The 23699-nt window shown below is 40.3% G+C and overlaps 1 protein-coding gene and 1 long non-coding RNA gene across 2 annotated transcripts in view; one reads left to right on the top strand and one right to left on the bottom strand.

The window, feature by feature from the left end:
- The first annotated feature begins 2900 nt into the window (after positions 1-2900).
- The window catches only part of LOC311087379, a 23516-nt gene continuing 2717 nt past the window's right edge, over positions 2901-23699 (top strand). The window contains exons 1-3 of the long non-coding RNA XR_014607249.1: positions 2901-3268; positions 3600-5008; positions 10023-10125. This is a non-coding gene — a long non-coding RNA (uncharacterized lncRNA). The remainder of the gene's footprint in view (positions 3269-3599; positions 5009-10022; positions 10126-23699) is intronic.
- LOC311087323 (zinc finger BED domain-containing protein 4-like) lies at positions 13018-18629 on the bottom strand. Its single transcript, XM_084120649.1, has 2 exons — positions 14071-18629; positions 13018-13856 (listed from the first exon to the last, which is right to left on the bottom strand). The coding sequence occupies exons 1-2, from the start codon at positions 15393-15395 to the stop codon at positions 13331-13333; spliced, it is 1851 nt and encodes a 616-aa protein (XP_083976775.1). The 5' UTR covers positions 15396-18629; the 3' UTR covers positions 13018-13330.

Here is a 23699-nt window from a genome sequence, read left to right as displayed (position 1 = left end):
ACAAAATTTAAGGCCCAATGGATTGTGGCTGTGGTTAAGTTTAGAAGCCTTAGGTAGTGTGGCTATTTTGATCATTTGTGTCCGAAGTACTGGAGCTGTGAATATTTAGACTAACGGATATCTTAAAGGAAATGGAAGCTTTAGCTAAGTTCTGCCAGGAAGACTCAATCACTACGTCACTTATTACCTTCATCTCTATCCAATCACGTCTTCATACTTTCTGTATAAAAGATGGTACTTACTCATGTTTGAGTTCGCAGATGCCGACGCGACATCAACCTCCATCCTCCCCACCACCACCAGGATGGTCCTGTCCATACCTTCTAGGGGGGTCGGCTGCGCCCCTGCCTTCGTCTCCAGGCAGGAGATGCAGATCCGCTACCCTCGGATTACGAGCTATGGACGGGGCCTACGCCAAAGAACTTTACAATGCTTGCCGGGCTGCCAATAAATATATGCTTTGTTACATCACTTTATCTTCCGAGTCTTTCTGGTAGAACTAGATAACGTCTAGTCATTTAAATCAGACTTTGTGAATAACTATTAGATCACGAGATATTTTAAAGCTCGATAAGACTTTTGAAAATGGAAGAAATGATTGTTAAATACATTGCTAAACACGGTTCTCAGGGAATGTTTGACGGAATAGAGAATATTGTTGATAAACCGTACAAGTGGGCTATCTCTAAGTTTGAAAATGATCCCAAAATGCCTAAGAACAAAAATGGGAAAATTGCTAATGCGCTTCAAGCACTTTTTGCTTCATACAGAGTAACTAGGAGGAGAGTAGATGAGTTAGAGGCTGAAAATGAGCGACTCAGTGCTGGGGTAATTTCTACAAAAAATTACCTGGCTAGTGAAACAATATGGAAAGAAGAAAAGGTCAAGATGCAGAATGAGATCGCACTTCTTAGAACTAACAATAGTAAGCTTAAATCATCAGTGGAAACATTGTCCAACAATTTGGAGGAGGCAAAGGCGGCTTGTCAGTTTATGATAAAGAATGGCACAACTGTGAAAAACCCTAGTAAGACATTGTTAGGTGTCACATTGTGTAACCCAGTTCCAGAAATGCCAGATTTGCAAGAAGACAGGACTGAGGGTTGGGAAAAAGATTCTCAGTCATTCAGTAGCCAATACTCTGACTGTAGAGTCAGATTTCCCATGGCACCAGTTCATGCTACTAAGACTATGTGTGCTAATGAAGGAAGGGAAGAACCAATGACTTCTACCATAGTCCGAGGATTTAATCCAACTGAACTAGAAACTGTGATCAAGAATATTGGTAAATTTGATCGTGACAAACAAGATCCATTAGATTTTCTGAAAAACTTCGAGGAATATGCTGAAGTTTACAATTTAACAGATGGTGATGCATGCGTTTTGTTAAGAATGTGCTTGCCTGACACTTTGTCTGGAGCCTTAACTCAGAAAGTAAAGGACAGAAATGCTAATAAGTCAGAGAGGAAAAAGGCACTGCTTGAAGTCTTAGGTGTGATGTCAGTTAATTGGGATAAAATATCTGAGATGCACAAGAGGAAAGGGGAGCATCCAGCAGCATTTTCAGAACTATTATTGGAGATGTTTAAAACTTTCAGTGGCAATCCTGATATTACTGAGAATGATGTCAGTTTCAAGTCTGCCTTGATTAACAAATGTGACCCACTCACCCGGTCTGCTGTGACAATGCTAGTGACACCACTCAGTACTGTGAAAAAGTCTAATGTTCACAATATCTGAACATGAATTAGCTTTTCACCAATATTAACACAACATAATTTAACATGTGGAACGCACATTTTGTAATGATTTGTAAATATTTAACAGAAATGCCCATTTCTCATGTGGATAAAGTTAATATGCTTTACATTTATCACTACATTAAGTGTCAATAATTAGAATCAGACACAGATTAGTGGAACATTATTAAAGCGTAGTGCAGAATTTTATTTAGCCCTTAATGCATAATCATAATTTGATAAAAAATCTTAGTATTATATCCCTGTATTTCTGGCTGTTCACATTCTCCTTTCTATAACACTTGTGTCTTTTTTTAAATGGTTTTATATTGTGGAGTTTGGTTTGGTTTGCTGATTGCTGATGCGGTTGCATGTGCATTAACTGTTAATGATGTTTAATGCATCTTTGTTTGGTGTTTCTGGGGTTAATTCAGGCTATAAAAGAACGCTGAGCAGCTCATAAACACCTTCATCTCCTGATGAGCAGCGTCTTCAGTCTTCAGTCTGATTCCCGGTAAGATCATGTCGTCTCATGCGGGAATTATTGTGTCATTGTGTTTCAACCTTTATTCAAACGTTAGCACATGTTGTTCAGCTTGTTGACTCTCTAGTGTGCTTGATTATGTGTAGAAGAAATTAAAGAAATTAAGATGGAATTGTTTAAAGCAGGTTTGGAAGTTTTCTTTAAGGTCCTGTCGGAACCAGTTTCCATTTCAGGTTCTTGATATTCATTTGATGATGATGATGATCAGCTCATAAACTTCATCATCTGTCGTTTGATGTTCATTATGATTCCAGGGAAGATCATGAGATCATCTCATCCGTGAGTTTATATAGTCAACTATCTCTGTATTTCAGCCTCTGGTCTCACTGTGATCATTTGCACTTAAACTAGTTTCCTTTAATTAACATTGGGTGTGATTTCAGTCCATCAGCAACACAGATTTCCATTTCTTAAAGAAAACAGGCTTGCAGAGCAGCAGAAGAATCAATATTTTAGAGAGATCAACGTATCTGTGCTTGAACATGTGGTTCCCAGACCACGTCTCAATGAGAAGACGTTAACCAGGCTATGTTCAGATATTCATACAACAAAATATTCTGTGGGCCGTGAAGCTTTAGTGAAAATGTGCAAAAACACTTGCGGGGAAAGAGTTAAAAACACTGATTGAACTTTAAAAATGAAAGCATCAGATATAAAGCGTTTTCAGATTACTTCAGTCGTCGTAGTTGAGCCGAACCGTTTGTGAAAGTTAGACTGGTTTTTCACTCAAACCACCATTGTTAGTTAATTGTGTCTTTAAGGTAATTACAGTTGCACACGTTGGATCAAATAGTTTGTCTGTAATCTCAGGCATTTCCTACATTAGATCCACAAGCTTTAAGATGTGTGTTTTTACAGTGTGTGCAGTGAATGAAGAGCTCTTTAAACACGGCAGTGGAAACTTGTGAAACATCTGTCAGTCTGTGTGTTGCTCCACAAACTTCTGCTTTGACCTGCAGACGAAACACACAATCCTGTCAGTAACGTAAGTTCTTCTAGATTTATTCCTAGTTTAATAAACCATTGTACACTTGCAGCTGTGCTGGACTGAATATTCAGAACAACAGCATTCTTGCTTCTGTGATATTGTTCAAATGGAGGATTTCCAAACTTTAATCTTACATTTCACGTATTTCAAGCTTTCTAACATTACACACATCTCCTCTAAAGAACATGTCAAGCAAACTGAGGAAACTTTATTTCAACAATAACACAGAAAACAAGTTATGTCATATATTTTCCCTAATGTTTTTAATAAAGTAGTAAATAGTAAATGAATGCATGTTTTTTAAATTAATGACTGGTTTGTTATTTAGTGTTGCCTGTCAAGATTTCATTAAAAAAAAAATGGCAGAACAAAACGCCAGCAGCAACAGATCAAGTGAAGATTATTATTATATCACCGGATCAAGTGAAGATTATTATATCAACGGACCAAGTGGAGTAGATTATGAAGATCAGATGTTGGAATTGTTCAGTAAACTTGATTCTACAGACTCATTAATTATCATGATAATTTCAGCCATTGAGATTCCAATCATGATCTTAACTCTGTTTGCGTTGTGTGCTCTTATCAAATCTCATCGCTCCACTCCAGTGTTTGTTATTCATTTGATTCTTTCAGATCTCATTCAGATCATTTGTATATTAATGATGACATTCATATGGGAGGTGGAGAATGCATATGTGTATAGTTTGATTGTGGGTCTGTATTTTATGGCATGTGTTGCTTTTGAACGATATCTTCTGGTTTCTCATCCTATCTGGTACAGATCTCATCATGATGTTTTATTAACAAGGTTCGGGAGGAGCAGGTGCAGATAATTAACCCAATTAGCACAAGTGGTAAGATCATATTATTGTGTCATTGTGTTTCAGCCTTTATTCAAACGTTAGCACATGTTATTCAGCTTGTTGACTCTCTAGTGTACTTGATTATGTGTAGAATAAATTAAAGAAATGAAGATGGAATTGTTTAAAGCAGGTTTGGAAGTTGCAGGGAATCATTTGAATTTTGAAAGATATTATGAACCTACAAATACACTTCCAGATAAACACACACACACACACACACTTACACAGAGGCCCGAAGACGGAAAGGACGGAAGAATGCCCATATATGGGGAACGATGTCGACACCAGAAGCCACCTTGACTGAGGAAACAGAAGGTTGATTTCACATGCTTTAGTTCCTCTGGTAAAAACCCAAGAAACTACATAGGAACAATGTAACCCAGTTCGGTATAAATATGACTGCTTTTTGACTGTTAGTTTTTGATTTTGATGTCGTGTGCATCCCTAGGGAGAAATCAGCTCTCTTCTAGTTCAGTTTATTAACTGAAACTCTTTTTGCTTAAATTGCTCTGCTGTATTATCTTAACTTGAAAACCTCAGATGAGGACAAGTTATTTTTTACATCTATTGCTTGAACTGCTTTAAGGTAAATAGCCTGTGTAATTTTCCACTCATACAGGACTGCCCTGTTGAGATTGGATAAGCTGAAGTATTATAACCTGTAACCTCTTGATGATTTGCTACAAATATTAATCATTGTGTAACCAGTATTTTTATCGTTTGTTCAAATACATTTTTACTTTATAAAGACAAACACTGTTCAGTTTTACTTCAGCTTACAAAGACAGTTCTATAAGTAATAGAAAGAGCATTATAGTATATCTTGCAAGACCAAGGACAACGAAGGATCCAGGAGAGATTCTGCTGGAGGGTAAGCATGAGTTTGATCAATAGGCCTAGTTGTCAATGATTGTTATTGTTGCACGAGAGTGTAGGGACACACCTAGATTTACTGGTATAGGCTAAACAAGCTAGTGAGGATTTAATCCTATTCTGACCTGACAGCAAAAGACCACCTAGCTACTTCAATACTAGGGGTTCTTCAGGAGATGAGATAAATACCAGATCTCACCACAGAGTTCTTTAAGGTCCTGTAGGAACCAGTTTCCATTTCAGGTTCTTGATATTCATTTGATGATGATGTGATCAGCTCATAAACTTCATCATCTGTTTCCCAGGTGAAAAGGAAATGTATTTAAATTGTGCTTTTTTTGGGGCATACTTAATATCTTTAAATTATACTGTACTAATGTATTATTTTGAAACAACAGTATATTAAGTGTATTTCAAGATATGCTTAAGTTATTTGCAATATATTTTTTAATATATTAAATTGTGCTAAAATGGAACCACTTCAAGTACATTTAGTGCATTTAAGTGTATTTCTTTACAGTTCATTTAAAATATACTTTCATATGTCGGTAACGTTGCAGGACATGCGAGGTAAAAAAGAAATTGTGACTATATGGAAAAGGAAATGATCAGGTTATATGGTACAATTCCGGTAATACCATGGAAATAAACAAGGCTTCCTTTTACAGTACAGTTGCACTTTACTTACTGAGTAAATTGTAAAAACATCTGCAAGAACATACCCAGTATTTAAGATGTGCCATGACATTAGGGAAAACTGTTCCTGCGGGGTAGTTACCAGGTAAGTGTAAGGTAAATTATTTGACAAACCCTCTATAAATGGGTGTAGCAATGACAACAACTATGTAAGACAAGGTAATTTATTGGAAACTACCGTCTTAATTTCAAGATAGTAATAAATAAATATGGACTGTTACCAACATAACCCTAGGATAACTACACACCTAACTTGAATTGATGGGTAATACTGGAGGTGTTTCTAAAAATTGGCTGCCTACATTCTGAGGAAGTACACAATTAAATCTGAGTTATTACCAACCTAAACAGGTAACAAGTACACAGTACTTTGTTGAGTTGATATTTAACAGTGGTGTTTTTTTTCCCTGGTAGTTTCTCTGTAATTACATACTAATCACCTTAAGTAATTACACACTAAAATACTATAATTTACCATATGCTTACCAGGTAAATACTTAGTAATTAGTTTGTAGTTTCTCTGCATTTACATACTTGTTACCTGTGGTAATTACCAATAACCAACTATAACTTAGCATATATTTACCCGGTAAATACCTAGTAATTAGTTTGTAGTTTCTCTGCATTTACATTCTTGTTACCTGTGGTAATTACCAATAACCAACTATAACTTACCATATATTTACCAGGTAAATACCTAGTAATTAGGGGACTGTAAAAGGAAGGGTTACCGATGTGGGTATGTTCTATAATAAAACACAGCATGATAAAAGTAGGCTAGTATGAGTGTATACTATGGTGAATATTATAATGTTTAGCACCGTGTTTACTGTTAAATACTGTTTGTGGATATCTGCTCAAACGTAGATGTATAATATGGTAACAGTAATTAGTTTAATAGTTTTGAGCGGCTTGATCGCTTCAGTAAATGTTCTCTGCACGAGTTTGAAAAGCAAAATGCGCCAAACAAATAGGCTTCATTTTTTTTACTCCAAATGTTTATTTTCGTTATGACATTATGAAATGAGATTGAAGTAACATATGATAATCAATATATTTTTCTCTAGTGCAGTGTTACTGATAGGGCTGTAATCTCCCAGTCGATTAGTCGATTATTTGGTCGATACGTTCTGGCTCGACCAAAATTCTGATTGGTTGATTTTTTGCCGCGTTCATTTCATCTGTTTTGCCGCGTTCATTTCATCAGGTGGAAAGCACTAATTGCTAATAGGGATGTTTTCAGAGCACCCCTGTTTCACAGGTAACAGTCTGTCTTCAGAACACCCCCCTTGTTTTCATGTCTTTTGGATTAGCCCAACCCACTGGAGAAGAGAGACAGATTGAAGAAAATAGGCTACAGAAGGTTTGCTGAATATTATTATTTTATTAAAATGGACGTGCCTTTTGTGTTTAAGAGTAAAAGCTTTAAGTTAATAGTCTTTTCCTGTCTCAGCCGCGAAGTTGAGCTCCCATGTTCAGCCTCGCTCTGTGCGAGCTGCACAGAGCGGCTGAAATGATAGTGTCTGTCAGTTATTATAATAGCCGACATATTCATTTAGGCGAACAACAAGGCTACCAAGTACTGCGCACAGTGCGCAGCTAATTAATTTAACGTTTTTTTTTCACGTCATTTTTAGTCGATTTTTAGTCGAAAATTTCTGGACTTCAGTCAACCAAGATTTTCTTTGGTTGATTACAGCCCTAGTTACTGAAGTGTTCCTTTTTAATGATTTATAGGCTATTGTTATTATTATTATTATTTTATACAGCACAGCACATAGCTTATGCCTACAAGGCACAACAAACCTGGTGTTCATTTTATATATACATATATATATATATATATATAAAATGAACACTAGGTTTGTTGTTGTAAGGAACCTGTGCTTTGTCATGTCTCTTATTGTGAAAATTGTCAGTTCATGTTCCTTTTGTAGTTCTGTTCATGGTCTTTGTAGTTTTGTTTGCTAATTAGACTCACTCACTCAGGTGTACAGTGTTATCTAATTAGTTCTGTTATTTAACCATGGTGTTCTTTCTTACCTGTACGGATTATTGTTTGAATGTAAGTGTGTTCTAATGTTCATGTGAACGTGCCCTTCATGGTTCATTGCTATGGTGAAGCTCTACGCTCTGTGTCATGTGTTCTACGCTGAAGTCATGAATTGCTGTTTTGAGCCATTAAACATCATTTTTATCTGCATCTAGATCCTGACTTTAACTTGGTTCTTGGAGCACGTTACAGAATAATCCGTCTAAAATGGATCTAGCAGATCGGCTCATGAGTCCTCGTCAAGCAGGTCGTTCTATTGAAAATTATGTTAAGGATTTTCTATGTTTCACGGATCATGTACCATGGGATGAGACTTCTTTAAAGTGGTGCTTTCAATATGGATTGGACGATGAATTCGCTGAGTTAATGCCTTCGTTTGAGCACCCCTCTACGCTATGCCAGCAAATGGACTTTATTTTGTTTTTAAGTGGTTCTAGTTTCACTGTGGGTGAGGCTGTGGCTTACCACAACCCAGAGAGTGCAACTGTCCTCTCGAACCAAGATCTGGCTTTAAATAATTTTTCAGGGGGGGCAGTAGCCGAGAACGTGAGTGCCGAGGCTGCAGTGAACGAGTGCAACGGAGCCGAGAGCGTGAGTGCCGAGGCTGCAGTGAACGAGTGCAACGAAGCCGAGAACGTGAGTGCCGAGGCTGCAGTGAACGAGTGCAACGAAGCCGAGAACGTGAGTGCCGAGGCTGCAGTGAACGAGTGCAACGAAGCCGAGAACGTGAGTGCCGAGGCTGCAGTGAACGAGTGCAACGGAGCCGAGAGCGTGAGTGCCGAGGCTGCAGTGAACAAGTGCAACGGAGCGTGAGTGCCGAGGCTGCAGTGAACGAGTGCAACGAAGCCGAGAACGTGAGTGCCGAGGCTGCAGTGAACGAGTGCAACGAAGCCGAGAGCGTGAGTGCCGTAGCTGCAGTGAACGAGTGCAACGAAGCCGAGAACGTGAGTGCCGAGGCTGCAGTGAACGAGTGCAACGGAGCCGAGAGCGTGAGTGCCGAGGCTGCAGTGAACGAGTGCAACGAAGCCGAGAACGTGAGTGCCGAGGCTGCAGTGAACGAGTGCAACGAAGCCGAGAACGTGAGTGCCGAGGCTGCAGTGAACGAGTGCAACGAAGCCGAGAACGTGAGTGCCGAGGCTACAAAGAATTGCACCGAGGCCGAGAATGTGATCGTCTCAGTGTGGAATGAGAACGTTGAAACTGAGAAGAGACACACCATGGTTAAGAACGAGTGTGCATTTTTGTTTTTTCTTTGGAACGAGGGGGTTGTTTTTTCAGATTCCAAGCTTTATGCCATGGTCACGGGGGAAACTAAGTTACCTATGTACAATGTGACAAGTAAGGAAATCTTGAGCTTCAAGCTTCATGCCACTGCCATGGACAAATTATTGATGTTTATTATGCTTCATGTGACAAGTGTTATGGGGTCTTGGTTTTGTATTGCTGCCATGAATGTCGCTGCCATGAATGTCTTTGCCTTGTGTCGGGCACAGTGTAGTACTGTCTCAATGTTTGTATCAGAGCCCATTGAACTGCCTTTTGGGTTAGCAATTAGGCTAGTTCTTACCCTGCCTCACGGTCCTGGCCCTCCCATGGACAATGATTTCAGGGAATCTTTGTTGGGCGTCAGGAGCCGCCATTAAGGAGGGGGGTTATGTAAGGAACCTGTGCTTTGTCATGTCTCTTATTGTGAAAATTGTCAGTTCATGTTCCTTTTGTAGTTCTGTTCATGGTCTTTGTAGTTTTGTTTGCTAATTAGACTCACTCACTCAGGTGTACAGTGTTATCTAATTAGTTCTGTTATTTAACCATGGTGTTCTTTCTTACCTGTACGGATTATTGTTTGAATGTAAGTGTGTTCTAATGTTCATGTGAACGTGCCCTTCATGGTTCATTGCTATGGTGAAGCTCTACGCTCTGTGTCATGTGTTCTACGCTGAAGTCATGAATTGCTGTTTTGAGCCATTAAACATCATTTTTATCTGCATCTAGATCCTGACTTTAACTTGGTTCTTGGAGCACGTTACAGTTGTGCCTTGTAGGCATAAGCTATGTGCTGTGCTGCATTATATATATATATATATATATATATATATATATATATATATATATATGTATGTATGTGTGTGTGTGTGTGTGTGTGTGTATTCTGTACATTTTAAAAAGCAATTTTAACATGAAAAATCTAAAATGTATTCCCCAAATCGTGCAGCCCTATAGTTTCTCTTGATATCAGCATGTTCACAGCGGGGTTTTTTTTCAGGGACCAGATGCTCCACTGAGGAGTCCTGCTGACTTCAACATTCACATAAGTCTCCGTACATGAACATGGTAAAGTGAAAAATCAAACACATTGGAAATGAAAGGTATGTACAATGTTTTTAGGAATGGCACAAAGGTCTCTGTCTTTGGATCATTGTTTTCAATTATGTGGTTTTGTGTCATTTGTTGTGTATCTTTGGATTATGTTGTGTTGTAAATAAATCCAAACAATCAAAAAGCCATTATTTTTTAAATCTCCTTATTCTTTGTGCAAGGTTGCTCAGAATGATAGGGCCTGATAGCTCCTGATAGGGCCATTAGGGGAGGGTCTTTGTCTTTCTCAGGTGTGAAAACCATACATATTAATGATGTGTTCACGCCTTCCCGCATAAAGCTTTCTCACACAAAACACGTCTTACAAATTTTAAATCAATATATTGTCTTATCTGAATGAGCAGTCAGGATGATTTTCACATAGTTTTGGAGCAAATATTCTAGGCTACATGATACAATTTTCAAAAGTCTTGTGAAGAAATAATCAGTATGGGTTTCATGGCCTTATTTCAGTTACAATTTGTTTTTGTATTTTCACAAACCACACATAAATGTCATTATCTCAAAACTACAGACTTTTACATACATGCTGCTGACATATTATTGTAGCAGAGTTTGTGCTAAATACAGTGTAATCAGACTTTAGCCATGAAAATGTCAAAAGTAACAGAAATAAGCACAAATGTCAGAGCATGTCAGAACACCTCAAGGGCCAGAAAACACCTCAGACCCCAGAGGGTTAACAGGCTAGCGAATTACTAGCGTGTTGTGCTAATAATAACGGAAGCTAGCGATGTCAGGTTAATCTGAGATGTTGGGTAAGCTGTTTTTAGTAGTATAATGTAACCGCACTGGGTAGTACATTAGTATTAGCTCAAATGATCTATAGGGAATTTTAATAATTAATCATGAGTATGATTAATATATTGCATATTACAGTTACATTACATTATCGAAGCTGAAAATAGATCGATCGTATATGAATGACTACCACAACGGGTTATGGTTCGTCATTAATATATCATATTATCTCAGATCGAGTTTATGAGATAACTTTAATGGAATTAATTTAGTTATCAAACAATCGGTTTGTCCAGCAAAACGGCCGTAAGATTAACTTATCAACTCTCAAGAAAAATTATCCTTCTTACAAACGCAAGAAAGAGTATTTTTTTCTGGCCTTGAAAAAAAAACAACTCTCTGTGTTTGTAAAATTAGGTTACTTAAATCGTAACAAGATAAAGCATGTAGCTATGTCGACACTTCATTGACTTTGTAATTATGAGCATTTTAGACAGAAGCAGTCAATATATATTGGTTTTAATAAATGCAAACTAAGGAATACATCGAACTACAATTCACACATAATATATGCATGTATATACAAAACACATAAACAAATACAAGACTAAACGAATCACGAAAATGAGAGAGAGAGAGAGAAAGAGAGAGAGAGAGAGAGAGAGAGAGAGAGATGGAGAGGATGAGCGAGCGAAAGTGAAAGCAACATGTGCGATCAGAGAAAAATCACAGTTAGGCAAAAATCACAGACAGTAACCTTTTGACAGACAACAAGGACTCAAATCACCTTGAAAAAGGGAATAGCCAACCTTAACCAGCATTTAGATTTCGATGCTTGCATGACGTCTGTTGTGTTGAGGCAAGAAGGCGCGTGTGTCGTTCTGAGTGAAGGCGTGTTCTCTCGTGTCTTCCGGGGCGAGCAGACTCGCGTGAAGTTTCAAAGGTTCACCGAACGTGAAGTAAGTTGCCAACGAAATGATTCAGAGTTCATCTCCCTTTGGGGAAGGAGAGGCGAATATGAAAATAAAACTTAGTAAAGGAAAGAAAGATAGGTCGGGAGTGACGCGGACGTGCGCGTCCGAAGACGGTGGCCGAGGCCTGTCCGAAGCTGGTGTTTTCCCGAAGTTTGACCGGAGAGAAGAGAGAGTGAGACACAGGCAAGTTCCGTCTTTTGAGGGAATCCCGTCCCCGCCCCTTTTTACGGGAAGGGCAAATCATCTGTCGAGATTTTTCGAGCGGGAAGATTCCTTTGTTTGTTTGGAACAGCCTCCTGGCTCGAGTTACAGTGGTGTTCGACTTAAGCCTTTCGGCTCCAGGAATATGAAATGTGTAAAACAATGTACATTACTGCATTCTGCTATCGGAATTCGACTCCGTTAGATTGAGAGAATTACAGAGATATAAAACACATCACATGAAGGTTATAGAAATGCAAAGTTACATAAGAGATGTATATTATAGACATTTTAAGGTTAAATTCACACACTATCAAGCCATGATATCGGCTACTATGACACCGGGAAATCAAATCCATGTTTATACATTTCTTAAGTGGCTATACCTATAGAAAATATATGATTGCAAGGTTTATTCCTCTTTCTTTGTCAGAATTCAAGTGAGAGTTGTGTCCCCTTGAAATTCCTGTTGGGGGTCATAAAGTTTATGGTCTAGCAGGAGATAGGGTTACATGACAATATTGGGGAGCATTCTTACAATTAGAGATGTTCCGATACCATTTTTTCCCTCCCAATACCGATTCCGATACTCGTGCTAAGGGTATCGGCCGATACCGAGTACCGATACCAGTGTGTTAAAAAAAAGAAAAAGATCATACTACCTGCATGACTTTGATATGATTATCATTCTGGTAAGGCCTGGCTCAGGTTAAACCCTTTGTAAAACATGAATGAATACAGCAAATGGAAGCCATTTATTTTTAAATTTATTTTTAAATAGAACAGTATAAAACAGTAGTGCAACAGCAGCTTAAATAAATATAGGAATAATTATTTAAAAAAAAATAAAGTGCAGCCACAATATTGTAAAATAAAGGCATTTAAATTTTTAAATAGAACAGTATAAAACAGTAGTGCAACAACAACTTAAATAAATATAGGAATATTTTATAAATAAAAACAATTTTTAAAGTGCAGCCACAATATTTTAAAATAAATGGCATTTAAATTTTTAAATAGAACAGTATAAAACAGTAGTGCAACAGTAACTTTAAAGATTCCTTTAAAAAACAAATCAACTTAAAGTGCAGCCATAATGTACTAAAATAAAAAGGCATTTAAATCTTTAAATAATGCAGTATTTAACAATAGTGCAACACCAACCTATAAAGTAAACAAAAAAAATGCAAATCAAAAGAGCAGCAGCTACACAGTAAACAAAAAAATACTTTAAAACAAGTAGGCTACACATTGCAGTATTTTAGCAATTTAGTATTGCTCATAATTTCAAGAGCAAAGGCAGATTCTTCTTCAAGAAGATGAGCATTTCTGCCCTCTCTCCTCCTAGCCTGTTCCTTCTTGCATCAACAATGTTGGACGCTGCACTGAACAGTCTCTCGCTGTCAACACTGGTACAAGGAGCACAGAGAAACTTTGCAGCAGTGGCAGCCAGGGTGGGAAACCGAATTTGGTTGACTCCCCAGTACTGGAATGGGCTGTCTGAGCGTGGGACTGTTTGCTCTGTCAAATATGTCTGTATTTGATTTTGAACTTGTGTGCTTGTGCTACTTGCCCCACGTTCCTCATCATGCTCCTGCAGGATTTCCTCAAACAGGCCTTTCAAGCTGCTCTTTCTGCTGCTGCTGCTGTCTGGCTGTGCTTCCATACGTGGAGCTTTATGGGGGTTTTCTGGCACTGTCTCTGCTCCCTCAGGTGTGGTCCTGCTCAGTAACGCCTCCATCTTCTCCACCTCTTGGGTCAGAGCATCCTTGGCCTGCTTGATGCTGTCTGCTCCTGTGAAGTATCTAAAAAAAATGATAAATAAAAAAATAAAAAATAAATAAATGTCTTTATGTGTAAAATAAACAAATAAACAACCTCCTCCATAGTAGCTTTTAGTGGTAACATTATTAATGCAATAGTAATCAATAATAATGCAATATCTAGTTATCCAAAACCAAAACACCATTTAAAAATTTTGTTTATAATATAGATACTTAATAAAAATATTAGACATACCTGTCTTTGAATCGTGGGTCTAAAAGAGTGGCAACTGCATACAAGGGCTCATTCTTAATGGTCCTGAATCTTTTCTGGACAGCCTCAAGAAGGGTTGTTTTCATGGTTTTTATACCCGTGTCCCCCTCGTTCTCCCGAGCAAGCAGGCGTTTCAGCACTGTGACTGAGGGAATGACTTCAGCTGCAGAAGAGGTAGAGGAGCTAATCTGTCTGGTCAGTTCTTCAAATGGTGCCAGAACAATGATTATTTTCTCCAGTAAAGCCCACTGGTTAGCCGTAAGGGTCACTGGCAGGTCGTGGTCAGCTCCATATGCTGAAATTGACCGCTTCTGCTCCAGTAAACTCTCAACCATATAGTAGGTACTGTTCCACCTCGTTGCTATGTCTTGGTGCAGACGTTTGGTGGGCATTTGGAGATTTTTTTGAATATCTTCCAGGCGTGTAGTAGCCAGTGGCGAGTGTTTGAAATGCCCTACTAACTTCCTACCATTCGCCAGTGCATCACTCACACTTCTCTGTGACAGTAACCCTTCATGCACCACTAGCTGGAGAGTGTGGGCGAAGCATCCCAAACTCGGTACATCCAACTCGTCCATGGCTTTCTTCATGTTGCTAGCGTTGTCGCGCAAAACAACATGAACTTTGGACTTGGGGATTTTCCACTTTACTAGCATCCCCTCAATTGCTTCGGAAATTAATGTGCCAGTATGTGACCCTCGGAACTCGTTGGCGTGCAGCACCGCACTTCGAGGGGTAAATGTTGACTCTCTGTCCACCCAGTGTGATGTTAAACTTAGCAAAGACATGGGGCACACGTCGGAGCTCCAAATGTCCGTGGTAAAGCTGATTGCATGCACTTCTTTCAGCATACATGAAATGTGTTCCCTAACTGTCTCATATAATTTGGGTAGCGCAGTTTCGGAGATATATTTACGACCTGGCAAACAGTACCTTGGCTCCAAATGCTCCATTAAGCGGCGAAATCCCACATTTTCGACGACAGACAGGGGTTGGTCATCCAGGACAATAAACTCCAAAATTTTGTCTGTTATCTTTGTTGCTTTTTGGCTGTCTTTGGGGAATTTATCTCGTCGCTGGAAGGCAGCTTCCAGAGTTTGCTGCTGCAGTTCATCCTTCTTTTTCCCCTTAGCTTTAAATCCGTCGTGCTCTTTAGCATGACGCGTCTTCAAATGTTTAATTAAGTTGCTGGTGTTGAAATTTGCAACATTTGTGCCACCCCTCGAAATTGATTCCTTGCATATGTTGCATGTCGCCGTCTTACTGTTGGGAGCATCCACAGTAAAATACTGCCAAACCGCCGACATGATGCGCTAACGTTAGCTTCTTTTAAGGAGGCGTCACGTGATCAATTCTTCTTCGCCCCTCTAAAACAGCAGCTGCCGGTGGCAGCACAGCGCAACTGTTTTAAGAGCGGCGAAGAAGAACTGCCTTAGAGCTAACGGAGCTAACCAGTAAATAGATTCCTATTTCTAATAAACTGCGTGGTATCGGATCGGTGCCTGGACTCCAGTACTCGCCGATACCGATGCCAGCATTTTCGGCAGTATCGGACGCATTTCCGATACTGGTATCGGAATCGGAACAACTCTACTTACAATAAACACTTAGAATTCAAAGCTATACACTAGAGAATCACACTATAGAATAAACAAAAACTAATCAAGCATGCATGCCCTAATATGTCATCTACACATTCTGAATCACTTGTATTCTGAACTAGATGCAAAGGGATGTTTGCGTGTGTGTGTGTGTGTGTGTGTGTGTGTGTGTGTGTGTGTGTGTGTCACATTGAAAGTTTCGTTATCTCTTTGGTGCATCTCTTTGAGGCTTGCAGGAGAATGTTGATTTTAGGTCCTGGAGTGTGTCTAGGCAGGGGCGTAGCACAGGATCCCGGGCCCTATGCATAGGCAGTCCTGATGGGCCCCCATGTTCCTTAATTTGTATATATAACTCCCAGCGTAGGCTACAAAATTGCTAATTATTGCTAATTTTAGATATTATAGCTTATTAATTTAAAATTAAACAGGTTTCAATTTAGGCTATTATAATGGTGTGTTGTATGCAAACAACATTGTTAGTGTACAGTTTATTTATTTAGCCTTTACCTCAGATTACATGTATTACCAAATTATCATCTGAAAGTGTATGTTCTGCTCTTTCAATGGGTTGTCTCAGTTGATTTTTAGCATTAACGATCGCGGAGATATTCAAGCAGTTTAGCATTATAGATTTCGTGTTAGTTTGTGCTTACCTTTCTTTGAAAAGAAGTCAGTTACCAATTGTTTCCCCTCATTTTGTTTCCTTTCTTTTATGGTGGTCTGATTTGGCTTTCTTTTGAGAAAGACATTTCTACAGCAGAAGTTTGCGCTCCACCAGATGCTCAACTAACTACATAAAATGCGTGCAGATGGACTAAACCATTTGGCGCATTAGCAAGGGGTGGGACCAGTCAGTCAATCAACCAAGTTATTCAGCCAATACACCAACTTTACATTTCATCTGACATTCATTGTGAAATTTAATTAGGAAATGAAAATATCCAGGTAAAATAAAATATATTCCAGACTTTTCAAGGGCCCTCTCTCCCCTTGGGGCCCTGGTAATCAGTACTGGTTTTACCCCCAGTCCGACGCCCCTGTGTCTAGGGGGCTATAAAGTGTCGGGGGAGCCGAAAAAGTTGCCACAAGGCAGACCTGGCGGCACCAAGGCTCTGAGTTACATTTACAGGTTAAACGTTAAAAGTTTTCCCAAAATTTATAATGACAAGGCTTCTGGAGTTTTGTGTGCAGGGAAAACAGAATCATGATTCTTGCACATTCGTTACAATAAACAACTAGAAATGATAGTAAATTATGGTTCAAAACAGAAAGAAATACGAGCCTAAGACGGAGCTTACAGCACCGAAGCAAACAAACTCACAGCAGGCAGACAGGCAGACAGGAGCAATCGATCAGCGATCAAATCGATCAGCGATCCGAGTGTGTGTGTGTGTGTGTCGTGCTGGCAAAATGAATCGGAGTGCACATGGGCTCATTTCGAGCTACAGGCAAAACAAGTGAAAAAATTTAAATTTAAAATTTTTACATTTTAGAATTTAGTTGAATTTGAGGTTTTCACAAAAATGTGTTCATTAAAGGGACACTCCACCCATTTGCATTAAGCTTTGCATTGTTAGAAACCCAGTCATACTATTGAATGGTCGTGCAACACTCTCTCATTTTCCCCTGAGACGGGAGAAAACCGTTATTTAAATTTTACACTTCCTCCTACAATGACGCAAAAATCGTCATTTTGCGTCATTGTAGGAGGAAGTGTAAGAGGGGGGGATTTCTGTTGAGACTACAGACACTCGTTCCTCATCTTTCCCAGGGGGCGGGAACCGCTCACGCTACAGACCTATTACAGATCAGTGGGTGGGACTTTACTCTCTGAAACTGAAAGCAATATCCTCCATCTTGTTTGAAGCTAAGCTAACAGGCGCTGTGGAGACAGATGTAAAGTAATGACAATAGCGGAGGAGAGTGCTCAATATGATATAGAAGAAGAGGATTTCGGAAGTCTGATGCTTGAATCAGGTGTTTGTGGCTACCTTTACAAGCCGCATTATAGCGAAGAGCAGCCGAGGCAGAAGACCTGCCTGCCGTGGACGAGGAGCCCGGACTGGCTCGAGTTAGGGCGGACTGGTGGCGCCGGTGATCTCACTATGCAACTACGAACCGCTACGAACACAGAGATAGAGTCCGTCTGCGGCAAAGAATTTCAACGATGACAATTTCTCCTGGACGAAATCTCTGAATCAGACAAGGACACGGACGTTTGTGTTGAGAACTATCCTAGTTTCGCACCGCATATGTTCTGACTGAACATCCAGGTACCATGCAATAATTCACCTTTTCGAAAGAAATACAAACGAGGAGTAATGCACTAATGAGTTCGCCAACTAACTAGACATTTTGTGTGAATGTGAAATGAATTTCAAGCTCTGGGGGTAGCTAGCCTTGTAGACGTAAGAGTGATTTCTCTTATAGGCAGATATGCGCTTTCTGGATTAGTGGGAGTGGCTTGCGGAGCTGTGCAATGTGGTGCATTGTGGGAGTTGTTGTCTTTCATACAAATGAGTCCTGAAGTTATTTTTGTCTTTCCTCGGTCACGAAGGCACCAAATTCAAAATTTATTTTACATTTCGACTACATATATGACCCACTTTAAATAAAAAACAATGTTCAAATGGGTGGAATGCCCCTTTAAGCCCTCGTCTAGCGATCCCAATGCTCCAAATTGCAATTAAACATCTAAAGGTATCTTTATTTGTACGTTTTCTGAGAGGAGTACCTTTCCTTTTCCTTGAAAAATGCGTTTTTTCTCTGCTCGCTTCTCGACGACTGGCGCTTCCTCTCAGCACAAGTTTGGTATCGTTTTAAAGCGCAGCATTCCAACTTTGTGAATATTCATAGCAAATTCTCGATGGCATGAGTCTGAACCAATGAATGCGATTTTTTTAATCTCATGCTGATGTAAGCAAAACAATCTATCACGCACTGACTGACAGATCCGAAGCACGCGCACAAAGACATATACAGAATTACAGACAGTATTTTAAAATATCTGTCTTGGTGAAAATTCACGCAAACATTATCTGCTATGTCTTAAATTAACAGTTAACTGTTGGGGGAACACATTTGATGTGTAAAATTAGATCTGTGCGATATAGTAGGTCTTAATATATAGCTGTCTGTTTCAAAAAATTGTGGTATCATGGAAAAAAGTGGAATATATTTTTTTCCTATATGGGTTTTGACTAGGTGTGTGCCAAATTTGGACCAATCACAGCGCTTGCGTCCGTGTAGAATTGACGCGTTGTTACATTTTTGGAGAGGTGCACATCAGGGTACGCCGAAGGGTATGCACGCTACACACAGCCTACGACGTAGCTACGGTGGGAGGTCGACGCAGAAGTATAAATTGAGCTTTAGGGCGGTGCTGATTGTCTGAACTAGTGTTGTCACGGTACCAAAATTTCAGTATTCGGTACCAATACCAATGAAAATCCACGGTTCTCGATACCAATTTCGGTACCAAAGCTTAATTTAGATAAAATTTACATATATTAAAGTGTATATCATGTTTTATTTGACTTTTATTTAATCCAAAACTGCATTAATATTTAATTTTAAAAGGGCTTTTTAAACCTGCTAAGAGTTTTTCTGACGGACTGATATTAATGACATAAATCGGGATGCACCGATACTGATACCAGTATTTGAGTGTCGGTCTGATACTGTGCTCGTAAAACTACCCCGATACAACCGCACCCGATACCACTTTAGGGGCCGTTTACATATCGCATTTTTTGCGCGTTCAAAACCTTTACTTCAAATGTAGGCTATGCCACGGCGAGATGAAAACGTCTCAACTTCTCATCTCAACAGGTCATGTGACAAAAGTCAACCGATCAGCTTCGGCCTTTCCGTGACAACATCGAAAGCTTGGCCGAACAGCTGATCATAGCTGTACAGGGCGGCTTTTTATTTCTCATCTCCATACATATATGTAGTAGTAAAGCTAATGCAAGGGCTAGAAATACATGAATTCTTTGCTGATACTTCCTCGTCATCATGGACAGCGCAGTTCGCACTGCTTTCTCCTTTCCAAATGCGCTTGCTCTGCTCTCCTGTGGTGCTGTGCAACCATGAACAAAGGCGCGCCTGGAAAAACGAGCCCGCTGCACCGCTTCTATTATGAGCGCTCATGCCGCGTGCCTACATTTGAAATAACGAATTTGCACATGCAAAAAATGAGCTATGTGAACACCCCCTTATAGCAACGTGACATTAGCCTAATCCATATTTCCATATGTGGCTCTTTCCTCCTTTCTTGTCAACGAGTGGATTCAGAGCCACCGCATTTAGTAGTGCCGCCGGTCGCCATGTCTCTGTGTTTTTATGAAGAGGACGCAACTGTGCACCTTTTAGACAGCGCATCAAGAACCGGGTTAATCCGGTACTTCGGTACCACCGGTACTTAAGAAAAGCTGGTAACGTAACGGTTTAATTTTTTTTAGTACCGACTTGGTACCAAAGTACCGGGTCTTTTGACAACACTAGTCTGAACCCGTATAGAACCACGGCAATTAATTGGCTGATGGCGCGTGCTCAGGGACGCTATGTCACTCACTCTTATACAGTGAACGTATACTGTGGTTGTCCCTGTCTCATCCGACGCCTCTGGGGATAGATGCCTTCGCTCATCTGTGGCCGGATTTGAGACGTTATGCATTCCCTCCAGTCAAGCTAATCCCTGCAGTCTTTTGCAGAGTAAGGGAGTGTTGAATCCGGCTCCTTCTGGTAGCCCCATTCTGGCCATCCCAGACGTGGTTCTCGGAGCTGAGCTCCCTGGTGGAGGGGTCCCCTTGGCAGATTCCTATGAGGAGAGATCTGTTGTCTCAGCTCCAGAGCAGTATTTGGCATCCTCGACCCGAGATATGGAGGCTGTGGGTGTGGCTGATAAAAGGGAATCGCTAGCGACAGTGGTGTCTGGTCTTCCCGCTGATGTTCGGGAGACCATTGATAACGCTTGTGTGCCTTCTACTAGGCGGCTATATTTTTCTAAGTGGAAGGTCTTTGAGTCTTGGTGTTCGGCTCATGCAGTGGACCCAGTCAGCTGCCCGGTCGGTTCAGTGCTGGAATTCCTGCAGGATAAGTTTGTGTCTGGAGCAGCTGCTACTACCTTGAGAGTTTAAGTCGCGGCTGTCGCCGCCTATCAGGAGTCAGACGAGGTCCTCCTAGATAGACACCGTCTGGTCTCCTCGTTTATGCGTGGAGTTAGATGCTTGAGGCCTGCACATCCTATTAGTGTCCCCACCTGGGATGTATCAGTTGTTTTGGAGGGGCTATTAGAGCCTCCCTTTGAACCCTTGGAGTCATCTCAGGGCCGGACTCTGACTCTCAAGAGCCCCTTTCACACAGCACTTTGATCCCGGGAAATTGACGTAAAATTGACAGAGTGCCTTCTGTGTGAACGCAAACACGTCCCAGGATTGATGCCGGGATCGATACCGGGATGGGGACCTAGTAACATTGCTGGGATCAGTCCCGGAATGCGCCCTGTGTGAACAAAAAACAGGACCAATGCCATAAAGGGTGTGTCTTAGTGATGACGCAGTATGGACTCAGAGGAGTTATCACATCCTGACATCACTTGATCTTTATGGGATGTGTGTGAACGCACTCACAGATTCCGGATATAACTGGCAGTGTGAATGAACCAAAATCAAAAGATCCCAGGACAAATCCCAGGACACATTATCCGTGTATTTTCTGGAATCTCTGTGTGAAAGGGGCTAAGGTGGCGCTTTTGTTAGCATTGGCCTCTCTCAAGAGTGTGGGGGATCTGCATGCTCTTTCTGTGAGTGAGCCTTGCATTGAGTTTGCCCCAGGTCTTGTGAAGGTGTATCTATGACCTAGACCTGGTCCCAAAGTTTTGTCAACATCATTCTGTTCTCAAGTCATTCTTCAGTCTTTCTGTCCCCCTCCTTTTTCCTCTGCTGAGGAGGAGAAGCATCATTTGCTTTGCCCTGTTCGGGCTTTAAAGGCATATGTGGACCGCTCTGGCCAGTGGCGCAAGTCATCTCAGTTGTTTGTATGCTTTGGGGCCGGCCGCCCAGGGCTCGCCGCCTCTAAGCACAAGGTGAGAGCTGAGGAGCCACCCGCAGGGTAGCTGACTTCTGGGTACAAATGTGTCCCCAAAATATGGTTAAGTAGGTAAGTAGGCACACATAGATCAGTCAGTCAGGAACAGAGGGGGAAAAAGAAGTATTTTGATTTTCTGTTTGGAGTCAATTAAAGGGTAAAGGAGAAGAAATAAGAAATAATGAAAATAATAATGAGAGCATGTTTGTATGTGTGTGAGGGGGAAGTGAAAATGAGACATGAGAAATTAAAAGAATATTACATTTACATTCCACATCAATTTAAAATGCCCAAAGACTCCTCAAAAAAGAGTATGTTTGTATGTGTGTATTTGCTTGTCTATACATACCTTTGTCTGGTTTTGCTGAAAGCTTTAATAACAGCGTTTTTTCTTCTTGGAATTGTGGACTTCATCATCTACAAATAAAAGCAAACACAATTGCACATGTGTAATTACATTTAAAAAAAAAGTCTAAATCATCATCGGCAGCAGCAACAAAAGTACTAATAAATGAAGAGAAAACAAAAAGAAATATGCTATAAAATAATTTGGTAACTATAGCAATTATCTGTTCATTGAGAGAAGAAAATTCACACCTTTAAGATAATCTCTCTTCTTTATATGACATCTGGTGTGAATGCTTCACTGACCTTTCCATATTTTCATAAGGAGAGGTAGCACGGTTTGTCATTGGATGTTTTATTTGATTTATTTATTGCAAGAAGAAAAAAAAATCACAGGCAAAACTGCAAAATAAGAATACACAATATTAGTCTATTATTCTGGTTTGCGCATCAAAACATCCCTATCCAAAATTGCTAATTGAATTTATTATTTTGCAGTCTTGCAGTTACAGCGAGAGACAATAAACGCTGTCAACAGGGTTGCAGATGAGCTACGGAAGATGAGAGAAGTGATACAAGAAATTGCACAATCATTAAAAGATGCAGTTAAAACATGAACCTTGAGTTTTGTCTTTCTTTACAAACGCCACATGACATCCTCACGGATTCTTGTACCTCGTTGATATCCCTCTTGTCGGCCAGGGGGCTGTGGCTCGGGGTCGTAATGCTGGGGTAGAGGGAGATCAGGAGGGAGAGGAATACCGTTCCTCAGTGCTATATTGTGCAAAACACCACACGCCCTGACAATCTTGCACACTTTTGCTGGATGGTATAAAAGTCTGCCACCCGAGGCATCCAGAGCACGCCATCTGCATTTCAGGATGCCGATGGCACGCTCCACAACTGCGCGGGCACGAGAGTGGACCTCGTTATAATGAGTTTCCTCTGCGCTCTGCGGGTTTAAAAATGGGGTGAGGAGCCAGCGTCTCAGGGGTTAGCCACTGTCGCCTGCAGGTTATAATTATATTAAAAACAAAATTGTTACAGTTTCTACTTTTTAATATTGTTAAACTCACCAAGAAGCCAGCCATCACGTACTGCGCCTGCATTTAGTCTGTTCCCTACACTGCTATGTGTCAAGATAAAGGAATCATGTGTTGAACCAGGCCAGCGTGCCACAGTGTTTGTGAGGGTCATGTTGGAGTCACATATGATTTGCACATTAATAGAATGCACATGCTTTCTATTAACATAAGCAAATTAATTTTCAGATGGTGCCCTTATAGCAACATGAGTGCAGTCAATTGTGCCGATTACATTTGGGAAACCAGACATTGTTGCAAATTCCATTTTAATTTCGGCCTGTTCTCGCACAGTGTAGGGGAACCTGATGTATCGACTAACCATATTAAGTGTACCATTTAAAACGACAGATATTATGGCACTCAGGGACGGCTGTGATATACCAGACCTATAGGGTGAGATGATAGATTCCAATAGAATTATTTCATATACAAAAAGGTCTTAGAGACAAATTTGAGGATTACTTATAGTTTTTTTTATATAAATAATTTA

The sequence above is a fragment of the Abramis brama genome, assembly GCF_963993115.1.
Source record: "Abramis brama genome assembly, chromosome: 7".
NCBI classification, from domain to species: Eukaryota; Metazoa; Chordata; class Actinopteri; order Cypriniformes; family Leuciscidae; genus Abramis; species Abramis brama.
Note: the sequence above shows the minus strand (reverse complement) of the source record. Positions and strands in the feature narration are given on the sequence as shown.

Bases quoted from the DNA above. Each gene is read 5' to 3' on its own strand.
- LOC311087323 (XM_084120649.1), bottom strand. From the start codon at position 15,395: ATGTCGGCGGTTTGGCAGTATTTTACTGTGGATGCTCCCAACAGTAAG. The intron at 13,857-14,070 runs GTATGTCTAATA...CATTTTTTTTAG, and splicing joins GACCCACGATTCAAAGACAG to ATACTTCACAGGAGCAGACA.